We start from the raw sequence: 24759 nt of genomic DNA, 5'->3' as shown, positions 1-24759 counted from the left end.
ACTGCTATTTTCTTTATTCTTTACAGCTTGAAGATCATTTTCTTTGATAGAGAATAGACATTAGGTATTTCTGTTTTCTTTCAGTTGTCTGATCCCATCATATCATGTGGTCTCAAGGGATTATCTCATGCTTTTTCTTCTAGCTCTTAATATCGCGCATTAAAATACCCCCTCCCCCCCAAAACAAAAGCCCCTTTTGTTATTAAACCTTAGTGTATCATGTGCCGTAGACTTCCTGAATCTCCCCTTTCACGTCTGTGGCCCTTTTTTATATTTTCCTTTGTTATGTGTTCCTCCTCCAAACCCCCTGCTCTTTAACATCCTGATTTCATTGGGTATTGGCTTCTCTGAGTGCATGTCCTTATTTCTTCCACATCCAGATCACTGGCGTTTGTATGCCAGAATCTGATTCTATGTACTTCCTACTCCTCTGAAACCATATCCTTTTTTAATCTTTACCGTGCAATCCTATGTATTTTTAAAATATGATCTATTTAAAAATAATTTCTGCTTATAAGACAAAGTTTAGAAGCATAAAGAAAGCACATTATGGCAGAGACTGCTGGCTCTCTTAATATTCATTCTCTCCTGCTTGAGACACTCGAAGGTTAGCTGGGCTGCCCAGAATAAACCCTACATTTCCTAATCTCCCTTACTCCTGGGTGCGACCTTGTGATTATCTTTGTCAGTGGAATGTGAGCAGAAGTGATGTGTACAACTTGTGGGTTTTATTCTTAAACCTTCCACTACTTCCACTACTACTCCTTTTCCCTGATTTTGCTGGCCAGAATGCAATCACAGTAGATATGGTGGTGAGCATTCTTCAACTATGTGGGCCAGAGCAACACTCTAGATATGGCCCTCCAGCAAAATCTTAGGAGCCTGGGTAACAGACACTGTGGAGACAGTGTTATCAGCTCTGGAATGTCAACCTTCAGGCTGTTAAATAAAAAATGTTTTTGTATCTTATTTAAGCCACTACATTTCGGGTTTTGTGTGTGTGTGTGTGATAGTAAACTCACCTGTGTTCTAATAAAACAAAGCCATTAATTCAACAAAGATTTATGCCAGTCACAGTGCTTATACTGTTTACAGAGGTATACAAGGATAATAATCATAACTGCAAAATTCTGTAGTTGTTTACTACATAGGGTACTTCTATGGCGCCAGGCACTATGCTAAGTGTTCTGCAGAGATTAGTTTATTTGGTGCTTGCTACAGCACCATTACGTACATGCTCTACTTTCATTATTCTCATTTTACAAAGAAATTGACACACAAAAAACTTGGTGTCTTGTCCAAGGTCGTACAGGATAGTAAGTAGCTGAGAGAAGATTTGAGCCAGAGTTTGACTATTATTAATTTGTCCTACCTCTCAAGACAAGATCTATGTCACGGAGCTGCTCGTGACAGAGGTAGAGACAGGCTGAGTTACTTAACATGATAATAGTATTAAAGGCATGACTAAAAAGTGAAAAAAATCACCCCACCATCCACCATCTTCTCTGGGCACATCCGCCCTCCGCCCCTCCCCTGCCCTCCAGGCTCAAAGTGCTAAACCCTTGTTTTTCACACACAAGGCCTTCTTATTTTACTTGCACACGTGGAGTCCTCCGAGTCTCATTTGCCACAATTGGTTACAGGGTCTCAGACTCCTTTGAGAGACTCACGAAGCACTGTTTACCAACTCCAACCCTTCCCCAACTCCTCTCCGGAGCGGCCCTCCGCTGACCTCTTTCCTTCCCAAGCTAACGGGAACCCCGCTGTTAGCGAAGCCTCCAGCACGCCCGGCTCCGCCCCGCAACTAGGAACGCGAGCATCCTGCACCGCCCGCCTGGTCCCACCCACCTGCCCAGGCTCCGCCCAGCAGGAACCACGCAGTCCTCCTCTCCCCGGGCTCCGCCCACTGTGAACACGCCGCTCTTACAAAGCTGGCTCCGCCCATGTAGCCCTGGCTCCACCTTCTCGGCACCCGCACCGCGAGCCTCGAGCTCCGCCCACCCCGCCCCACGCTTTGCACGCAGGGACGTCGCGCCGCTCGCCTCGCCCAGGCTCCGCCCACCAGAACGTGCACGACCAACCCAGAGCCGTCCGCGCCAGCCCGCTGAACCCCTGGCTCCACCCTCCCAGCTTCGGCCACGGGCGCCTCAAGTTCCGCTCTCAGGGTTGCCGCGCCGCTCGCTTGCTCAGGCTCCGCCTACCGCGTCCCAGGGCCCATCACCTGGGAACGCCTGCGGCCACCTAGGGCTGCGACTCTAGAACCCGAGCCTCTCGTGGTGTGCCGGCCCCTCCCCCGGAGCCCGCCCGCCCGCTGGGCAGGTCCAGTCTCTCGGCATCAGGCCCGTGACCAGGCCCGCCATGGAAGGGGATGTCCCTGCCGCCGCCGCAACCGCCCACTACCAGCCGGCCAGCCCCCCGCGGGACGCCTGTGTCTACAACAGCTGCTACTGGTGAGGGGGCGCGGGGCAGCCCCCGGCATCTCCCCGCCTCTTCCCGGCCCCTCCCGGGAGAGCTCTGGGCCTCGACTGGCGGGTTTTCCGCTGTGGGGGGAGGAGGGAGCGGGAACGGCAGCCCTCATTTCTTGAGGTGGGCATTTGGCTACGGGTTGAAGGAAGAATTCGTCAGGAGTGGTAGGGTCAGTGGTGCATTACTTATGCGTGACGCTTTTCGCCTGGACATATCTCAGCAGATCTCAGTGCTGGAGGGCCAGAAAAGGGAGTTGGAGCGCAGAGACCCTTTGGAAATTATTCTGTTGCATCCTGTGTGGTTTCACACTGATATGAAGGTCATTTTAATTTTGGCGGAGAAGGGAGGAACAGAGATTTTGCAGTAACATTCCCAAGGTCATCCAGCTAATAGTAGCCTGGAGTCTAATTCAGGCCCTGTTGTACCAGAAACCAGGATCTTAACCACCTTGTAGTCACTGTAATAGCAGTTAACATTTACACATATCACTTGTTATATGCCAAGCATTTTTCTGAGACGTTTATGTAAACGAATTCATTTGAGCCCCACAATTACACTAGGAGGGCGGTACTGTTGTTATCCCCATTTTAAAGGTGAGCACATTGAAACACAGGGTGCAATTTGCCTGAGGCCACATAGCTTTTTCCTCTGTGTAACATTCACAGTATTGGAAAAATAATAGGCAAAGTATGTCCAAACCACATGTGTATTCAGCCTACCAGTAGTTCTTGTGGTACATAGGGATTCACAAACTTTTAACATTAATTCTATGCCCACCCTTGGGATGGGGGAAGGGGAACAGATAAGGAGCACCCACTGACCTATACCTCCTCCATCTTCCTGTATCCCTCAAAATTAATGACTCCCTCGGCTGTGCTTTCTCTGTGCATCTTTTATGGCTTTCTATGATGCTCACTTATTTATGGATCTGTATGGCTCCTCTCACCATCTGTGAGCTGTGATTTATCATGATGTCCTCCAAGTACTTAGCACAGTGCTTTATACATCATAGGCTCTTGTTTATGGTCAACTCTCCAAAACGTCTACAGGCTGGACAGACAAAATGTCTTCTCAAAACTTGGTCTTAGAACATCTAGAGTAGAAAAATTTTAGCTACTACCTGTTACATGTCATATTGAAGCAGTATAATTTTGTTCCTCCATGCTACACATCCTGTGGAATTAGTAGCAATCTCCTGTTGTTACCTCTACCATTTTCTTCCATAAGGTTTCTTAGATATTTTAGGGAAAAACAGAATCACAGGAGAAGAATACAGATGCTCAACTTTGGTACTTTAAACCTAGTTGTGCGCAGCGTTGAGACCAAAGCGAGACAGAATTGAAAGTGTCTTTCCACAAAACGGTGGTAGCCCTTGGTGACGTTTGTGCCTTGTCTCATTTTCAGGTAGCATGTTGTAAATGGCTGGAAATTATGTTTTGACAAATAGAGTTACTTGTGGGATCAGAGTGTTGGTGTAGCTTATTTTGAGCAAAGGTGCTGTGTGGCTGGTTAGTAAACAGACAGGAACCCAGAGGTGAGCTGTGAATACTACAGGGGTGATTGCTTGCCTGTGCTGGAGTGTGACTGTGGCTACCAGCGTGGCTTGGTTTGATGCACTGGGCATTGCTTTAACTTGGGCAGTTCTGACCACTGCTTCAAATAGCTAAGGTCTCTCTATGGAAGAGAGGGGTGGGGCTATAAGGAAGATAGATTTCAGTTCCACGTGAGAAAGAGCTTTCTAAAAGTCAGGACCCCCTTCATACCAGAGGGGCTCAGGGAATCCCACTCATAAGGGGCTCTGTCCAAAAGAATTCCTGGACATATCATGTCACTGTCACAATCCTTTCCAGGCAGGAGCCCTCCTACCCCAGACACCCATCCTGCCTGGTTCCTAAGGGAGGCAGGAAACCAATGTTAACTAAGATTTATTCAGTGTTTGTGCTAAGAATATGCCTATTTTACAGAGGACAAAATCAGATACACAGAGAAGTCAAGAGTCTAAAATGTCTTACTTTGTAAATGGCTGAGTTGGAATTCCAGCTGTATCAAGTCCCTGGACTCAAAGCTTATACAATTTTTCTTTTGCATTTTAGTTTTTTTTTATAACTTTTTTTTATTGAGTTATAGTCATTTTACAATGTTGTGTCAAATTCCAGTGTAGAGCACATTTTTTCAGTTATACATGAACATACATATATTCATTGTCACATTTTTTTCGCTGTGAGCTACCACAAGATCTTGTATATATTTCCCTGTGCTATACAAAACTTGTAGAATATTGATTCATTTGATCAGTTATAAAATGCCTCCACGCGCCAGCACTCTTGAGGGAGGTAATGAGCTGTATGTCTACAGAGGGGTCCAAACACACAGTATAGGTTGGTAACAGCTTGCTGGGGATGTTTTAGAGGACATTCTGCTGTTAGTTGTTGGATGAGATGGTGTTTAAGGTCTCTTCCAACCTTTTTCTGTCATTGTCAATCTTTTGTTCAAATTTGAAAGACACAGTGTTTGTTCTTGCTTAATTATATTGATTAAACAATTATTTTATTTCAGTGAAGAAAATATTTGGAAGCTCTGTGAATACATCAAAAACCATGACCAGTATCCTTTAGAAGAGTGTTATGCTGTTTTCATATCTAATGAGAGGAAGATGGTAAGTTGGTGAGTGATTGCAGAAAGAAAACAAGAAATTTAGGATGACATTAGAAGCTAAATAGAGAGTGAGTTTTGGGTTTAGCACTGTTCTAAAGTGTGCTTTGTAAAATGCAGCAACATTTTAAAGCTTTTTAAGAATTTTTACTTTTTAATTTTAACTTTTTATTTTTTTAAAAAAGGTACTAGAGATTGAACCCAGGACCTCATGCATGCTAAGCATGCACTCTACCACTGAGCTGTACCCTCCCACTAAAGTTTGTTTTTGGATGAGATTTTTTTCTTACCAGGACATGGTTGAGTTAGTAGTTTAGTCCCTTACTTGTAGGTAAGGAAATATGTGATGGTATGTTTATGAAAATTAAATCCCCTTTCTTTATTATTAGGTATTAGATTAGAGCTTTTTAAATTGCTTAGATTAGAGGCACATAGTCTCAGGTTTGAAGTAAAGATTTGTTTCTGGAGTTTTAATGGAACTACAGGAAACTTATATGAAGTATTAAAAGTAAGTCCTTCTTTGTATTTTGTAAAGGACCTTTGGAGGCATCATCTTGTTTGATCCCAGTGGAAACCCTGTGAAGTAGACAAAATTCAGAGAGCTGTCTCCATTTTATAGATGAGGAAATAGAGACTCAGGGAGAACCCATGAATAATTAAATGGGAAAGCAAGACTGGAACCTCCTGATTCCTAGTTCAGGCCTCTTGCTACTCTCCAGAGAACATCGTATAATTAATTATTGCTCCTTCATTGTTAAGGACACTTGGAAGGATTTGGATTTCTTCTTATCCATTCATTCTTTCACCTTGACTGTTGGTTGCTTAGAAATATTTTATTTTTTCTTGTCATTTCATTGCGTTGAAGAATTTAGTAGTGGTGTAACTGAAGTTGTGGCTTATGAAATTTATTGTATTTTGTAGATACCTATCTGGAAACAACAGGCAAGACCTGGAGATGGACCTGTGATCTGGGTAAGATGGTCAGCACGGACAGCTCCTAATGCATCTCTGTTTTACCAAAGAGATTGGGCAGAAGAGAACGATTATGATAATTACTAATAATTTGATCTTTTGAGAATAGATGTTATTTGGCCTAAGGTAGAAGTACTTACGGGCACGTTTTCTTTTAATTTTGAAGTTATTGTAGGAATAATTTAAAATGGCTGATGTGGCTGATATATTTCTGATCTAGACTCTTGTCTGTTTAGCACCGGAAGGGACTTTAGCAGTGTCTAGTCCAGCTGCACAGCAGAATTATCCAGAGATTGTGTTAAAAGTATAGGTTTCTTATCTAGTTGATCAGAAATTAGATTCGGTTCAGGAATTAGTGTTCTTGGCAAACTCCGGAGTGAACATGACTGGCATGTGAAAAACATGGATCTGCTGCAACGTGTTCATTTTTCAGGCAAAGAAATAAGCCCAGAAAGGCAAAGTGAGTCTCAGGGTCATCTAGCTGGTTAGTGGCAGGACTGGGTCCTTTCCAGCTCACATCTGTACGTCACCCTAACCTGACCCCTTGAAGAATGGAATTGCTTATGCTAATAAACATGAAGATAAGGTAAAAGAAAAACTCTATTCGTGATAATGTAGTAAACCTCAAGTTTCTGATACTTATTTAAGATAAGATATCATTTGAATTGGCTTCATTCATTTATTTAACGTGTATTTATTGAGTGCGCAGTAGACTATAATCCCTGGTCTCACGGAGCAGATGCTCTTGCTTCCTTCGCCAGCAGGGGATCCGCTGCTCTAACATGAAAGCCAGCATCTTGCAGTGCTGGGTCAGGAGTGCAGGCTCGGAGTCAGGCAGACCTGGGTTAGGCTCCCGTCCTCCCATTGGAGGGGAGTCCTTGGCTCCCCATCTCTGCCATGAGGGTGATTCCGGGTTGAGGACTGCTTCCCCTAGAGCGCGTCAATCACATGGTGCGTAGGCATCTGGACCTGAGCTAACCAGAAGATATTCCTTGTTTATGCCTTTCCACAAGGTGTCTTGTTTCTGGAGAGCCCGCCCCTTCAGGCAGGATGCCGTGATGGCAGCCCTTCCTCAGTGAAACTCTGCTTGGCACTTGGGCCCCCTTCCCCCACCCCCTTGCTGGTTGGCTTTGAAAAAGGCCGAGTATTTACATGCATAATCTCATTAATTCGCTCAGTCATACCATGAGGTAAACACGACAGTTATCTCTATTTTATAGAAGAGGAAACAGGCTAGTTAGTGGAGGGGCTGAGGTTGAACCCGGTGATCTGACTTCAGGCGCCCTTCCCTGCATTCCCCCCCCCCCCCCCCCGCACCTATCTTACCTCATCATCTCACTTCTGCAACAGTGGACTTGCCTTCCCCGCTCCCTTCTCCAGGAACCCCTGGAGGGTAAGGACTTGTCTTTCTCATCTTGGTATTTGTATTTCAGCAGCACAGTTTCTCACAAACAATAGGGAGTATGTACTTTAAAAAAACTATAACACAAGGTAGAAGATGTCAGGAGAGAAACAGATCTTGGGTAAGGCAGAGGCTTCTTTTGGCTGGAGTGGGAGAAAAAAAAAAGGGCTCACTGGGGAAGAAGCATTTGAGCTGGAGCTTGAGTGAGGGAGACGGCAGAGCGGCGGAGGAGGTTGTGCAGGTGGAGCGGAATAACGTGAACAACCCTGGGGGAAGGAAATCTTGCTCCGGTGCAGGGGAGCAGCTCTTAGTTCATTTATCTGAAGGGGCGGGTGCACTAAGGGGACTACAGCGAGTAAGCATTCATTCCTGATGCCATTTCTGCTTTACTAAGACAGAATTTGAGCCAAAGGAAGCACTTTAGGCTCTGTTGGTACCATATCTCTAGTCTCAATTAATCACCTTCCCCGCCTCACAGGGGCAAATGAAACAATGAGGAACTGCTTTGTAAGCTCTGAAGTACTAGAAACGTAAGATGGTATTGCTAATGTGATGAACTTTTTATCTTGCAATGCTGTTCTTTGTGAGAGCGTTTTTCTCCGGAGGAATGATGAACACCAGACCGCCCTTGATAACCTCCCTGACATCCCTTCCAGCCCTTGGCTGGCTTGCGCAGTGCCCGGCACCTGGGAGTGAGCTTGAGAATTCACCTGCACACAGGGACCCAGCTGTGTGGGAGAAGCTCTCTGTATCTTCCCTTAATGGCTGCAGATTAGGGCTCGGCTGACTGAGAAACAGTGAAGTCCTTCTCCTCTCCAGGCTCACCTCAGGCCATCCCCTTTGTTAATGGTGTGGAAGAGATCCTTGCTGACGTCTCCCTCTCTGCTCATGAGCATGCATGTGTCCTTCTGAATGCACACGTCTGTCTTTATACACAAATGGCTTCAAAAATAATATATAATGCATATTCTGCAGTTTGTTTTTTCTGTCCAACTGTATTACATGGACTTAATCCAATTTCCACAGACATTTACTTGATTTTTTTTTTGCAGCTGTGTAGTACCCCATCTATGGCTGTATTGTGGTTTGTTCATCATTCTCCTCTTTGTGGACTTTCAGTTGTTTTTGAGTTTTCACTGTTATAAACAGTGCTGCAGAGATTTTTCTTTGTATATATACATTTACATGCAGATAGCCGTTTTTCTACAGAATGGATTCCTAGGGGTAAAATTGCTGAGTCAGAGGGTATACATTTATATATGTATTTTTTTTATTGAAGCATAGTCAGTTTACAATGTTGTGTCAGTTTCTGGTGTACAGCACAATGCTTCAGTCATACATGAACATACATATATTCGTTTTCATATCCTTTTTCACCATAAGTTACTACAGGATATTGAATATAGTGTCCTGTGCTATACCATATGAACTTGTTATTTCCAAGGGTATATGTTCAATGTACAGGAACATTTCCAGTACTTATTTAAGATAACTGTTCCCTGTCACTGGACATTTGGGCTGTTTTCAGGGTTTTGTGTTTGCTTTGTTTTGCTGTTATGAGGAGGGCTGTAATAGTCTTGTATCCATTTTTGTTGATGTATCTGTATTATTACTATAACCTTGGAACATACCATCGTAAAGTAACCTGGTTAACTTCAGCAACTTTTACTTCTAGGATTACCATGTTGTCTTGCTTCATGTTTCAAGTGGAGGACAGAGCTTCATCTATGATCTCGACACTGTCCTGCCATTTCCCTGCCCCTTTGATACTTACGTGGAGGATGCCTTTAAGTCTGACGAGGACATCCATCCACAGTTCAGAAGGTGAGGAAATTCAAGATGGATTTACCTACTTTCTGAAGTTAGACCTTGACAGCTGTACAGAGCTATTTTGTTTGTACATTTGTTTTTGCGAAGATCCCTTGTCTTGGCTTCACCATTGACTTGGTATTTGAGAGTGATGTGCTGCTCAGAAGATTCGAGATGTTTTAAAGTTTTAAAGTTTTAAAGGCTGTCCACTGTATAAAAGGTTGGCAGTCTTTTATAGATCTGTGTGATGAGATCCAAAAACATTTTCTAAAAGTCATTTTGGGGATTCCTTTCATACTTTTGGTTTTGGGTGGGGTGGGGAGGGGGAGCTGGGTGCCTTATGATGCCAAAATTGAGAGGGCTGTGATGGCATTACCTAAAAACTACGCCCTTTGCCCCTAATATACAATTGAATAAGTAAAGGCAGCTGGGTATATTTCCATGCCTTTACAGTTTGGGATTTCAGCTGATCATTTCTCATGGTGTTTCTAATAGGTAGTAAGACTGCATGTAGCTGCATATATATTTGTGTATCACTCATAGTACAAAAATGCCTGCATAGTTTTGTGCGTGTCGTAGAACATGAGTCTGTGAGAATTGAGTTAAAATTTCAACTGTGACATAAATGAATGTGGATTTATGTGCAGGAAGTTTAGAGTGATCCGTGCAGACTCCTATTTGAAGAACTTTGCTTCAGACCGATCTCACATGAAAGATTCCAGTGGGAACTGGAGAGAACCTCCTCCGTCATATCCCTGCATTGAGACTGGAGGTAAGCCAAGGACGCCCTCCCAGAGGAGTTTCCCATCACTCTTTAGATGTGCATTTTCCCTTAACCAAGGACAAGAAGCACGTTCTTCTTTGGGTAAGACTCCCAGGGTGGTAAGGAGGTTAAGAGGGAGTTTAGTTCTGTGTATTGATCAGATTCAGAAATTGAGGCACAGAGAGCAGGACTGGAGGGCACAGGAACTTACAGGAGAGGAAAGGTGTCAGGGAGTCAAATCACGACACTTGCTGGAGTATTGGCTATACCTGCTGCTGGCGCACTGGACTGCGGCAGATCAGCATGTTTGTGTCATTTAACAGTGGAACTGCCAGCACCTTGCCATGGTAGGCTTTCATGTTATGGTAAAGGCATTCCCTGGTGCATCCATGCAGTGGGTGAAATGTCATTTCACTGGCTCTGTAATAAAATCTGCCTTAAGAGCTAACAGATTTTATTGTCCCACTCATCTCATTTATGTACTTTCAGGAGTCAGTCCAATTAATAATTTCTTGAGATTTAAGTAGATTAAGGGTTCTTCACCCTATTACTATTGCTTGGCATTCACCTGAGTTGGAAACATTATTTATGATGGGAAGTAATTCACAACGTTGCTGTTTACTGGTGAAATCATCTCCTCACGTGGGTGACACTGTCTGAATCACAGTGCTCTGAAAGCCGTGCAGGATGCCAGAAAAATAGGACAGTAGTGTTCGGAGTTCAGCAGGGAAGAAAGTCAAACGTGTTTGGTGTATTTGAAGGGAGTGAACACTGAAAGAAGATTCAAACCCTGATTTTTGAGACTATGAAAACGTCTCACGATTTTCAAGATTTATCTTGGAGTTGCTTTTGATCCACCAACCTGGTTCTGAGCCTCAGCATTAGAATTGGGTAGCTCAGGTCAGGAGAGGCTTCATGGGTCTTGTTTTCAGTCCATACACCCTGCTGCATGGTGTGTGGTATGGACAGTGCTGCTGCAGCTTGTTTCTCTCTTTTTTTTTTTTTTCACACATGGGCACTAACACAGAGCTTGACACGTGGTAGGCATTCAGTGAACACCACCTTGTCAGCCCTGGCCCTCCCTGAATCACTCCTTTGGGTTTTGATGACAGCTACACAGTAGGTGCCGTTTTGTGCCAGGCTTTGTGCCAGACACCTTCACATCTCATTTTATTTTTCTATTTTTAAACTTTTAATTTATTTTTTATTGACGTATGGTCGGTTTACAATGTGTTATTTTCTGGTGTACAGCATAGTAATTCAGTTATATATATATATATATACATATTCCTTTTCATTATAGACTGTTACAAGGTACTAAGTATAGTTCTGTGTGCTATACGGTAGGACCTTGTAGTTTTTCTGTTCATATCTCATTTTAATGTAACCTTCACCACAACGAGGCAAGCTTTGTTTTCCTCACTTGGTAGACACGTGGACTGAAGTACACGCAGTTAAGCCCTCTGCTGCAGGCGCACGCTGGAAGGTGGCAGGGTCCCTTAGCACCCTGTGCCTGGGGAGCAGGGACAGTGGTGTCTTTTTTTGCCTCCTGTGTAGCTGGCTTATCAGGGCCCTCCTGAATTGGAGCTTGAAACTCAAAGGAATTTGCACTGAGCTGTGGGGTAAACATACTGGTTTTTCATGTAGTAATTTAACCACATGTTCTCTCCTATGGTAAATTCAAGCCCTGTATTTATCAAAGGAATGCATTTGAAGTTAGGATGAGGGGGAATTACTTTTAGCTAATTAGTAGTGTTTTATTAAAAAAAAAGTTGAAAAAGCAAAATAATGGTTCAAGAAAATGTCAAGCTTTAAATTAACTCATGTTTTAGATACTTTCATAGCAGCTATACTCAGTCTCCTGCATTTAGTTATTGAATTGACTCATAGAACTTAAAATTTAATACATTTGATATGTTACACATTATGATTAAGCTTTTACCTTGAATAATTTCGGTGGCCATGTGACTGCAGGCCCACTATTTTCGAGTCAGCATTTACGGTATTTTAAATAAAGGAACTCCCTCCCCACTACCGCATTAAAAAGGAAACTGAGAGTCGTCTTTAAAAAAATTAATTAATTAATTAATTAATTAATTAATTAATTTTTAACTTGAAGTATAGTGTGTTTACAATGTGTGAATTTCTGGTGTACAGCGTAATGTTTCAGGCATACATGTACATACATTTATTCCTTTTAGTATTCTTTTTCATTATAGGTTACTACAAGATTTTGAATATTGTTCCCTGTGCTTTACAGTATAAACTTGTTGTTCATCTATTTTGTACATAGTAGTTAGTATCTGCAAATCTCGAACTCCCAGTTTATCCCTTCCTACCCTCTTTCCACCTGGTAACTGTGTTTGTTTTCTAATGTCTGTGAGTATGTTTCTGTTTTGTAAGTTCATTTGTGTCTTTTTTTTTAGATTCCACATAAAAGTGGTATCATATGGTATTTTTCTTTCTCTTTCTGGCTTACTTCACTTAGTATGATGATCTCTAAGTCCATTCCTGTTGCGCCAAGTGGCATTATTTTATTATTTTTTATGGCTGAGTAGTATTCCATTGTGTAAATATACCACAATTTCTTTATCCAGTCATCAGTCGATGGACATTTAGGTTGCTTCCATGTCTTGGCTATTGTAAATAGTGCTGCTATGAACCTTGGGGTGCATGTATCTTTTCAAATTAGAGTTCCTTCTAGATATATGCCCAGGGGTGGGATTGCTGGATCATATGGTTAGTCTATTTTTAGTTTTTTTAGGAATCTCCATACTGTTTTCCATAGTGGCTGCACCAAACTACATTCCCACCAACAGCGTAGGAGGGTTCCCTTTCCTCTGTACCCTCTCCAGCATTTATTGTTTGTGGACTTTTTAATGATATCCATTCTGACTGGTGTGAGATGATACCTCATTGTAGTTTTGATTTTCTTTTCTCTGGTAATTAGGAGATTCACAGTCTTAACAGCCTTGCCCTGCAGGCTCAGTTCCAGCCCCAGCCACCAATGGCTCAGTTTTTAAGGACCTTTCCCAAGTCTTGGGCTGAATTATAGAGCACACCAAATGTTTCCTCCTCTTTCTGAGCCCTTTGCTGCCTCTTGTCTGCATATACATCTCATCTTCTTGCTCTCAGATGTGTTATGGTGACACTGGCTAATTTGAGCCAAGATGGAAGACCAGCTATGTAAATAGAAATGTTATAGTACCTGTTGGAGAGATTATAGACAAATGCTGATTTGCTATACATTGATCTTTAAAATGAAAAAAAATTTTATTTTCTTTTTGTACATTGACAAGTAATGAATGCCTGCAGACAGTAATTGTTTTTAGTTACATTAGAAGTCCTAGAAAATGAATACCATTGTATTTCAGAAGTTGAGGTTTCCTTTAGCAATTTATTAAAAATTTCAGCTGACTTAGATGGAGTCTGGCATCCACTCTACGTGAGCAAGAACTTCCACCCCGTCTCTCCTGGGAGGTGCCTGTCCTTCCTTTTTTTCGGGTACTCAGTCATCCTGCATCCGTAGCTCTCTTGATGACTTCAGCAAAAGTCTTGGTTTTGCTGATTAGCTTATTTATTTTAAAGATAGGAGCGACTCTATTTTTAGTTTTCTGTGTCTTAAGTGCTCACTTTCATTTTTGAAAGATACATTTGTTGGGCAATGTATGCTAGTTTTACATTTTTTTCTTTCAGTTTTTTGAAGATGTCTCTCTTTGATTTTCTGCTTGCTTAGTTTCTGATCAAGGAGCATGCCATTGCTCTTGTATTTGTCTCTGAATGTAGTGCACCTTTTTTTCTCCCCTCTGGCTGCTTTTTAAGGTTTTTCTCTTTATTACTTGTTTTCAGCAATTTGATTATGATGGACTGTAATGTAGTTTTCTTTAGGCTTATTCCTCCACTTGAGGTTTATTAAGATTCTTAGATTGGTGGATTTATAGTTTTCATCAAATTTGGAAACATTTGGCCATTATTTCTTCAAATATTTTTTCTGACCTCCCTTCCCCACCTTTTTAATTCTTGTCCTTCAGCTACATGTATGTTAGATGGCTGGTTATTATTCTCTCAGGTCAGTGATGTCCAGTTCACTGTTTCCAGACTTTTCCCGTATGTGCTTCATTTTCAAATCTTTTGTCTGTAAATTCATTGATCTTTTCTTCTGCGTTAGCGACTTTGTTTGTTAATCCCCAACATTGCATTTCTTTTCATTTCACATATTTTATTTTGTCATCTTTAGAAATCCCATTTGGGCCTGATTTAGTATCTCCCATTTCTCTCTTCATGCTCATGTTTTACTCTGCCTTTTGAATATAGGGAACATATTTATAATAGCTGGTCCTTATCTGCAAATTCCATTATCTCTGTCATTTCAGTCTATTTGTGTTGATTGATTTTTTTCTCCTGATCTTGGGTTATATTTTCCTGTTTCTTTGTGTGATTCATATTATTTGGTGGGGTGTCGGACTGTGAATTTCACATTGTCAATTGCTAGATCTTTGAGGTACTTTTTTAACCTCAGTGTTGGATTTGATGCCGGCATGCAGTTACATCACTGAGGGTCAGCTGGGTTTTTTTAAGGCTTGCTCGTAGGCTTTTTTAGTGCAGGTTTGGAGCAGCCTTTCACCCAGTGCCAATTTAGCCCCACTACTCTGGTGTGACCCTTCTGAAGATTCCAGCAGATGTCTGTATGTTACGAGTTCTCTCCACCCTGGCTGGTGGGGGACGGTGGATATTCTGGGAATGGTTGGACTGACTGTTCTCTGGTGCTTCTTTCCTAGCCTCCTGAGCTCATTCCTCAGCCAAAGACTTGAAAGTAGAGGAGTGAGTCCCCTCAGCAGATCTCTGGAACTCTCTGCAGAGTTCCTTCCTCTCCCACACTCTGCTCTCCAGATCTGGCTGCCTGGGCGCTCCGAATGCAGGTCTCTGTCTCCCACCTCAGGGAAACTCTGATGCTCTCTGTGTTCCTCTCTCTGTGCTGTGGCCTGGAAACTAGTTCTACAGCTCCCTTGCTTGTTTCTGCCTTCTCAGGAGCCAGTCCTGGGCTGCTCATTGTCTGGTGTCCAAAAACAGTTGCTAAATATATTTTGTGCATTTTTCTGAGAGTTATGGTAGAAGCGCAGTTTCTGTAACAGTTCTTTGATGGACAGAAGCAGAAATCTGTACACACTGGAAAAAAACTTGTAGTGTGGATACTTTAAATCATATACAGAACTAAATGGAATAGTATGTCAGACTTTCAACTGTTACTAGCTCACAGCTAACTCATTCATTTATATCTTGTCCACTTTCCGTCTTCTTATGTTGAAAAAAATCCCAGACGTTATGTCCTTTCAACTCTAAATATTTCAGTATGAGTCTCTATGAAGTATAGGATTTACTTTTAAAAAATGTGACCACAATACCATTATTCCATCTAAAAAAATTAACAATAATTCTTTAAAATCATCATCTATCTCTCTAGTCAGTGTTCAGATTTAGTTATCTCATAAAGTCATGATTTTTTAAAATGTTGTTTATTTGAATCAAGTTCCAAATAAAATCCCCACATTATGCTTGGCTGGTATGTCTCTTTAGAGTCTTTTTTAATATATAGAGATCCTAGTCCAACTTTTTTTTTTTCATTGTCATTTATTTGTTGAAGAAACTTGAGTCTGGGAGAAATGGTCTAGATTTTGCTGATTGTATCTCTTTTGCTTCCTCTGAATTTCCTGTAAATTGGCAGTTAAATCCAGAAAAGTAGATTGCTTATTTATGCATTTTTTTCATTTACCTTTAACTTTAAACTGCTAGAGAATTGGTACAGAGTTCCTGTATACCTTTTACTCAGATCTCTGGGGAATCTGAGAAAATTGTAGTATAATTATCCAAACCAAGAAAATAACGCAACGGATACAATAATACTGGCACAGTACTGTTAACTTACAGACCTTATTTAAATTTTGTAACTTTTCTTACTAATTTCTTTTTTTCTGGTCCAGAATCTAACCCAGGATACTACATTTAGTTCATGTTTCTTTATTCTCCTTCAACCTGTGACACTTACTTTTTTTTTTTTCTTTTACAACTTTAACACTTTCGAAGGTCACTAGTCTGTGACTTTGTAGAGTGTCCCTCAGTTTGGTTTTGTGTGGTGTTTTGTCATGATTAGGTTGAGGCTGTGCGTTCGAGATAAGGATCCCACAGGAGTGGTACTGACCCCTTATAAAACATTTGAATACTTTTCCCTACCTTTGGTCTTCTGGGCTGTTTTACTGCTGTTAAACCAGAATTGTGCTTCTCAGTGGACATTTCTTTCGTGTATTTTTTTTAGATTCCAAAATGAACCTGAATGATTTTATCAGTATGGATCCTGAGGTAGGCTGGGGAGCTGTCTACTCGCTGTCTGAATTTGTACATCGGTTTGGCAGTCAGAACTACTGAACCTTACGTCTGGATGGAGACACAGGGAGAGTTCTAGGACATGAACAGTCCACCTCTTCATCTGGGACAGCAAATGTTATGGTACATTTGGCTTAGAATTATGTTCTTTTTTTAAATTCAATTGAGTTGAAACAAGTGAACAAAGAAATAAATAGAGACAGTTTTTTTTTTGGATATGTCAGGTTGAAATTTGATGTAGTGTATGTTTGCTTAGATATTCCTACAGCTCATTTGTTAAAACACGTGAAGACTTATGCCAGTAATTGCTTGTGTTATGATAGACATGTGGACTTTGTGTCTGTTTTGGATGTCCAGCTATACTGTAAGCTCCTTGAGGACAGGGCTTTGGCCCATTACTCTGTGAATCTTTAATGCCCATAAAAGGTGCCCATAAAATGTTTGCCAGTATTTGTGCTTCTGCTTAAAGAGGGCTGACATTGTGAGCTGAATCAGCAATAAGTATTAGTCTTTTGGGACCATTATGTTCTTAGAAAAGATTGCAGTCCTCTCAGGCTTAAGTGTTATTTGGCCTATTTATATATGTTTTTAAGTAAAGTTGACGTAAAAGTAATTTTGTTTTGAAGATTATGTGTCCCTCTTGATGTTCTGGGATACCCAAGAATGTCTCAATTGTAGATGGAAACCATTGCTTTAAAATACACTGATCAATCTTCCTTCTTGAAGGTGTTTCGGAAATTTGGCTTTCATCATATAATTCCAAATAAAAGATGTTTGGCATTAAATGAGTATTGCATGAGTTCTCATTCGTGTCTTCGAGGCTCTGTTGTAAAAATGAGCAAATTTCTTGTAACAGGGCTGTCCAAGCTTTTGATCTTAGATGAGCTTTCTGCTTGTTAAGAAACTTCCATTCAAATCCTCTGCCTTGTGCTCTGAAGGGGCGACTGCAGTGATTTCCTCAAGGATCAGTCAATCTCAGGAAATGCCACGTGTCCATTTGGTTCAGCTGACCTGGAAGATTCTTGGAGAAAGTGAATCAGCTTTGGTAAGAGGAATACAAATGCAACCCAAGTTATTTTATAATTTAGAGTCAAGTATAGACCCTGTACTTAGATAACTTGGTTGAGTTTCAGATGGTCATTCAAAAAGTTTGTGACTACAATGAAGGAGATAAATTTTGGCAGGTTGTACCATGGAAATACTTTGTCCTGAGTAAAAATTTCAGAGGGACCAAAGGATTGTGATCTGATTTACAAATTGCATCTTTGGAGGTTTTTTTGTTTTTTGGTTATTTTTTGCAATCTTGTTTCCAATCTGGTATTCAAAATTACGTGTAGTGCAGACCAGTCAGACAATGTGTGTGTCTAACTTGGAACTTACCAGTCACGTTGTCTTGAAATTGAAAACACCCTACTTCTAACCAGCGTGGTGAGCAAGGTTCATAGTTTTAAGCCTGTTAAAATACCCAGTGGCCGTTGTCATGACTGTTAGAAGCAATAGAGGACGTTTGTTTTTCTCTGCCTACGACTCCTACAGTGCCCTTTGGGGAACTCTTCTTTGCATATTTCATATAGTTCTGGTGGCCCAGAGGTAGAGGCATGTAGCCTAAGCTGTGCCAGGCTTGGATCCCACCCCTGGACAAGTCTAAGAATGACCTGTCCTAGTGTTCTCTAGAATTTCCATATGACATTCAGGGAGAAAAATTTTCTCTCCATCAGGACTGCTGAGCTAGGGGCCTGGGAGTTCGGGGCTGCCGGTGAGCTCCTTGACTGACACAGAAGGGCCTGACTGCAGAGTGCAGCCTAGCGTGGCTGAGAGCAGAGCCAGAGCCCCAAGGGCGTCTCTGGGTGCCTGGATCTTTCTGTGCTTCAAGCCAGCCCCGCCTTTCCAACTTCCCAGTGCTACAACCCAGTGGATTTCTTTATCTCCTCAGCTTGTGTGAGTTGGAATGCTGTCACTTTTAACTGAAAGGTAGGTTCCCTTGCAAGATTTTTCTTCGAAATTGTTTGTCAGGAACTGTTACTTTTGTCTCTGTGCTTAATTTATCTTTGAGGTCAGATTTGCTTCTCACATGTGTGAGAGAACTGAGTAAATACTGATAAATGCTGCCTGGAAAGAGGAACTTTCAAGAAAAGCAGGGGACTAAAATAGAATTTGTACTGAAAATAAGAGAAGGAGCATATTTTTGAGAATCTGATGGGGAAGCAGGTACAGTGACATAAGATGGCTCCTCAGGTCGGGAGAACTCACTGGACCTTATTGAAGGTATTACTGTGGCTTTGATGAACTATTGTGTCTTTGAAAAGAAAGGTTTGTTAACAGTGGAAGTAAAGACAAACCTTTTTGTATATGTGGTTTTTCTCATTTAATTTTTAATTAAATAAATAATAGATGCTACCTTCACTTTGTACAAATTCAAAAGCTATAAAAGGGTATATGGTGAAAAGTAATCTTACCCCCACTCTGTCCTTCAATTTTCTGATTTTCCTACCCAGAAACAATTTTTTTATGTCCATGCAAGCATATAGATATTATGTATTAAATTCTATTTTTTTCTTCCCACAAGTGGTAACATTCTGAAATTATTGTTCTGCATTTTGCTTTTTAAAGTTAGCGTATTTGGATATTTTCCAGTCAGTACGAGTCAAACTTCCTCATTCTTTTTAAAGATTACATTGTATTCTATGGTATGCACGGTCCATAATTTTGTACTCCCAAAGTTGTTTTAGTCTGAGTATGACAAAAAAAAAAAAAAAGTTGATTCAAGGAATATTTTTGGCCATGTGTCTTTATAATAATTTCTGGGGTAAATTTTGAAAATGTAGACTGAATCCATCCTTCTAGAGAAGGGGTTACAAATGTTCTCTCTAAAGGGCCAAATAGTAAATATTTTAGGCTTTGCAGCCCAGAAGGTCTCTGCTGAAACGTCTTAACTCGGCCCTTGTAGCAGGAAAGCAACCATAGACAGTATGTAAATGAACAGGTGGGTGGCTGTGCTCCAGAAAAACTTTGTTTATAAAATCTGGAGGCTCGAGGATTTCACCCTTGGTCTATAGTCTGTCGTTGCTGGTTCTAGAATCATAGAGTTGAAGCCGGCCTGTGGCTGCTCTGGCCGGGACTGCATTTCCCAGTGCCCTTTGGAGCCAGGTGTGGCCACGTGACCAGGTTCTCATCATCGGCATATAAGGGGAAGGGTGTGTGTCATTTCCAGGCCTGCAGGCCCGCCTGAAAAGTGTGTTGTGGAACTGTTCTGTTAGAGACACGCGTGTGTGTTTTTTTAAGTCACAGTTATTGGTGAGTCTTGATTCTGCAGTTTACCCCTCCCTGAGTAAAGCAGTGCCCTTTCAAGCACTTGTCATAGCGTATTTCCACTGAGTTGGAAATAAGACTTTGTGCTGTTCCACGTGGAACTGGAGCCTCTGTGTGTTTGCGCAGGCAGCCCCTTAAGTGTCCTACAGTGTTTGTGGAATTGTCGCCCGTCCCAGGATGTTCAGGAATGCTGAAGACAGATGTCCATCCATAAAACTCTTGTTCTGCATGAGGTTCAGGAGCCTTGTGGGAAAGAAAACCAATGAACCCTGTCCCCATTTACGGTTCAGACGTGTGCAGGCCTGTCTCATGGACCTGGGTCTTCAGAGCAGCCTGAGCTAGAGGAGGGAAACAGGTTCCTGAGAGAAAACACTTGAGTGAAGGAGACATCTGGCTAGTGGACCAGACCAGGGGGCAACGGGGCCTGGCAATTAGAGGGCTCACGGTGGCGCTCTCTCTTTTTTTTTAATTGAAGTACAGACAGTTACGATGTGTCAATTTCTGGTGTACAGCACCATGTCCTGGTCATGCATATACATACATGTATTCGTTCTCTCTCACTCTCTTGAAAGCCCTGTCCTCTTGGAATGGAGGTGCCTAACATTTGCAGAGTTAGGCCCCGATGAGTAAGACAGAACTGTCCTAAGACAAGAATACACAGAGTGCTCAGGTTCAAGGGGCAGAACTTCTGTCCTTTATTGATGTGTCTTTTATTATCTCATTAATTACTCTCATTAGCATGTAAAGCAGAGGGCCAGCCTTCGAGGAGCCTGTTGTATAAAAATCTTTACTAAAGACTTGGCACTTAAAGATTACACTTCAAATACGTAAGCAAAAATGAAGAACTTCTCTGTTATCACATAGAAGGGCCTCCAGGGAAGAAGTGATTGTTCTCTCCCGTACAGAAGATAAAGAACCAGAAAATGTGGAAATACTTGAGGATCCCCAGGGCCGGAAAGTCCAGCCTGACCCAGAATTACTCTCTGAGTTCCCCTGCACAGCGGTTACCCCCGGCTCTTCCAGGAGCAGGAGCTGGACACTCCTGTGAGCACCGCTGCCTCTTCTGCATGGTGGCGGCAGTGGGTGGACAGTGTGTAGTCAAGTCTTAGACTCACTCTGGAGGCTAGTGACAGTTTCTCCAAACAAGATCCTTTGTCGCCATCCTAGAACACTGAGTGGATGAAGCTCTCTAGTAATGACTGCCAGTGAGGTGTCCTGGCCGAGTGCTCTAACTATCACAGGCCAGCTTCTGATGCTCGGAGTGGGCCAGAGGCACTGCATTCTCTCTCCATGGACAACACACGGTAGATGCCCAGTAAACGTTTGCTGAATGAATGAATCTAAATTTATGAGGTTCTCTAAGTGTGTTTCCATTAGCGCTGTCAGTTATGAAGTCAGTGAGATGGTGTGTGATTGTGCACATAAAACAGCCGCAGCCAGGAGGTTAGGTTGAACTCGGCTGTGAGACAAAACTGTGATCGCCGTTTTTTTCTCTTGGTAGAGAAATGACAGGAATGCTCTGTGGGAGGGCTTCTCTCTTGGCCTCTTCTTTTGCTTTTCGTTCCAATGTGCTCCCTCCCAACCCTCCTTAGATGTTACTGTACTATGCCGTTTCTGAGAAGAGTATTCAGAAGTACCCCAACTAACAGGTACATCTTATCAGGGTATCTCCTTCCCCGTGTGTGGCTGAGGAGCACAGAAGGAAGGAACAGCGTATTTCTCCCTGGTGAACCCTGGAGGAAATTTAGCCCGTGGTCATAGAGCAAGGGTGCTAAAGTCTGAATATTTATATCCACCCACCCCTCACCCATCCCCAAGATTCACATGGTATAATCCTAACCTCCAAAGGTGATGGTGTTGGAGTGGGGGCTTTGGGAGATGATTGGATTATGAGGGTGGAGCTCTCATAAATGGGATTGGTGGTTTTATAAAAGAGATCCTGTAAAGCTCCCTGGCCCCTTCTGTGAGGATACAGTGAGAAGCCTTTGACCTGCAGCCTCATCTGACCATGCCGGCACCTTTATTGGACTTGCCGCCTCCAGACATGTGAGCAATGCATTTCTGTTGCTTATAAGCCACCCAGTCTCTGGTGTTTTATCATAGCCATCTGAACAGACTAAGAAAGAGTTCCTAACCTGAGGTCGTTAACACCCACTGAATGTGTACATAAGTCCCTTTTTCTGGAGAGAGGACCCATAGCTTGTATTACCTGTTTATTCCTGTAACAAGATTTATTGATGTTATTATTGTTTTTGCCTGTTGAGGGCCTTCTCGATGCCAGCTTCCAGGTTAGATGCTGGTAACCTACACCAGAATAGTTTCTGCCCTCATAGCTCATAGGCTGATGGTGGAGACTAACATCCATGACAGAATCACACAAGTGACTGTGCACTTGTTACTGGGAGAGTTATCAAGGAGAGGTGACAGCTCTGTGAGAACACATGATGGGGGAATTAGCTGGTGAAAGGAGGTTGGGAGGTTTCCTTTAGGAAGTGTTTCATCCATTCAACACATAGCTTGTACTGTGTGCCAAGCACTGTTCCTGCCCTGGTGGTGTAGCAATGAAGAAAACAAGCCCCTGCACTTACAGAGCTCACATCCTGGTGGAGAAGGCAGACAATGGACACATGCTACGTGTGGAAGAATGGTTGCTATTTACTGAGTTGAGAAGGATTGCAGGTGGAGCAGCTTTGGGAAGAAAGATCAGGAGTTTTATTTTGGATATGTTAAGTTTCAGATGCCAGTTAGATGTCTAAGAGGCGATGTCAAGTAGGAATTGGATAAAGGAGACTGGGAGTCAGGGGAGATGTTCATGCTGGGAATAGAAGGTGGGGAGATGTCCGTTAATAGGTGGTATCTAAAGGCACAGGACTCAGTGAGATCATTGAGAGAATGTAGATAGGGAAGAGATTGGAGACCGAGCCCTGGGAGCTTTTAGGTTTAGACGTCAGGAGGTGAAGAGGCCCCAGAAGTGGGGCAGGGGGTTGCTCAGCGAGGGTGGAGGGAAAAACAAGGAAAGCTCAGGGATGGAAGTGATTCAAGAGGGAGGGAGGGATCCGACACGTCAGGTGTCACTCCTCAGTTGAGTAAGCTGAGGACTGAGATGACCATTGGCTTTGGCGATGTCTTCAGAGGTCTTCAGGGCAATTTCAGTGGAGGGGGATGAAAGCCTGTTTGAAATGGGTTCAGGATAGAAAAGGAGGAAGAGGCAGAGTGGTGTGGTTCAGGGAGCAGAGAAGTGAGACAGCTTGGTGGAGGGGGGATGTGGGTCAAGGGAGACTGCTCTGAGCTTGGCCGTCATCCAGCTCTTCCTTTATGATGAGCAGGTTGACCATTTCTAGACTTCCAAAGAGCCCTCTAGGGACATCAAAGATCTGTCCTCCAGGCCCGCTGGCCTCACGCATAGCAAACACTGCCTTGTTCTTGACTAGATCCATCCCTTGGTTCATACAGCCTTCCTCAGCATCCACATGGAGGGAAGAAAGCTGTATACCCCAGAGGGATAGTCATCCCCCAGTACCCGTGGGGGATTGGTTCCAGGACCCCTTGTGGACACCAGACTCCATGGATGCTCAAGTTCCCTTACATAAAATGGCAAAATGTAATCAGCCCTCAGTATCTGAGGGTTCCACATCAGCAGACTCAACCAATCGTGGATGGAAAACTCCAGATTGAAATCCACAGATGCAGAACCTATGGATAGAGGGCTGTCTATTGCATCCAGGTCACGGAGAAGCCTTAGGAACCACCCCTAATAGACTCTCTGCTTATTTTCTTGTCCGCTTCCCACCTTTCAGTGTCTTCTCCACAGAGCAGCCAGAGTAATCTTTTAAAGACAGAAACCAGATCATCTCACTTTCCTGCTTTAGAACCACAACCACCACCAGCACCACTACACACTGGCTTCAATGTGCACTTAAGATAAAATGCCTCGTTCTCACTTTGGCCCACGAGGCCCTGTATGGTCTGGGTCGGCTGCCTCTGTGATGCCAGCTCCACCATCCGTGCTCTGTCCTGCCTCCCCTGTGAAGTTTCTGTCCCTGCACAGACAGACCCCACATTCCAGTTGCCCCGATTTGACCCTCTCCCCCACATTTTGTCCATCTTCTCTTGGCTGTCAGCACCCTGACAGGTCACCAAATCCTTCCCTGATTGCTCCTTGGAAGCTGACTGCCCCAGTCAGCAGTCAGGCTACTTCACCACTCTTTTCCCTTCATAGCAGTTGTCACTAACTGAAATTATCATCATGTGCAGTTACTCGTCTAGAAGTCTGTTTTCTATCACCCTTCCCTAGACTGTGAACTCTCTCTGCCTTGCCCAGTACAGTGTCTGACAGTGGAGGCACTCAGCAAATATTCCTCAAATATTTAATGAAGGAACAAGTCCTGTCACCGTAGGGGTCTGGAAGATCAGGTCCCCCTCTCCACTGGATGTCTGGATAATGCTGGAAAAATGCTGCTCAATTCTGGCTCTTTGGATTCTTCCTGTTCACTGGATTCTGTTCCTTTTTTAGTTTATTCTGTCCTTTTGCAGACAGTACTGTTTAGAAAGGTATATGATTCTTGTTTAGATTGTACTGTCCTTTTTCTTTTGCAACCTCTCAAGCCTCCACTCCCGGCCTTGTTATTTCACCGTTGGGTCTAGAAGGCACGTTACAAGTGACTTCCATAGACAGCAGATTATCACCAGTTAATTTAACTGGTGTCACACTCACACTCTTGGTGGTCACCTCACTCTAATTTCCTGTCGTAAACATATATTGAAAGCACCTTGTCCTGTGTGTCTGATTGTGACGTGGGTGGCGATCACATTACATTTTCCTTCTTTCCTCCAAGCTGACCACATTGGCTGGCATCAGAGAATTAACCATCTCTTTCACCCTCTCAGTTTAAGGAGAATGTGGCTTTGGCCATGAGCTACAGCAGGTGTCTCTTTGGGCCAGGCTTTTAATACCATCTGTTTGTTATCAAGGGAGCAGTCGTAGCAGAATTTCACTTGCAGTCAATAG

General features: G+C 42.8%; 1 protein-coding gene across 1 annotated transcript; it reads left to right on the top strand.

The window, feature by feature from the left end:
- The first annotated feature begins 2094 nt into the window (after nucleotides 1-2094).
- WDYHV1 (WDYHV motif containing 1) lies at nucleotides 2095-17227 on the top strand. The gene is made up of 6 exons (XM_032467766.1): nucleotides 2095-2450; nucleotides 5023-5122; nucleotides 6040-6090; nucleotides 9168-9316; nucleotides 9949-10073; nucleotides 16375-17227. Exons 1-6 carry the CDS (start codon nucleotides 2359-2361, stop codon nucleotides 16482-16484), a joined length of 627 nt encoding a protein of 208 aa, XP_032323657.1. The 5' UTR covers nucleotides 2095-2358; the 3' UTR covers nucleotides 16485-17227.
- Nucleotides 17228-24759: the final 7532 nt, after the last annotated feature.

This window comes from Camelus ferus, chromosome 25 (assembly GCF_009834535.1).
Source record: "Camelus ferus isolate YT-003-E chromosome 25, BCGSAC_Cfer_1.0, whole genome shotgun sequence".
In the NCBI taxonomy this organism is placed as follows: Eukaryota; Metazoa; Chordata; class Mammalia; order Artiodactyla; family Camelidae; genus Camelus; species Camelus ferus.
The sequence above is the reverse complement of the archived record's forward strand: the minus strand, read 5'-3'. Positions and strand labels throughout refer to the sequence as shown.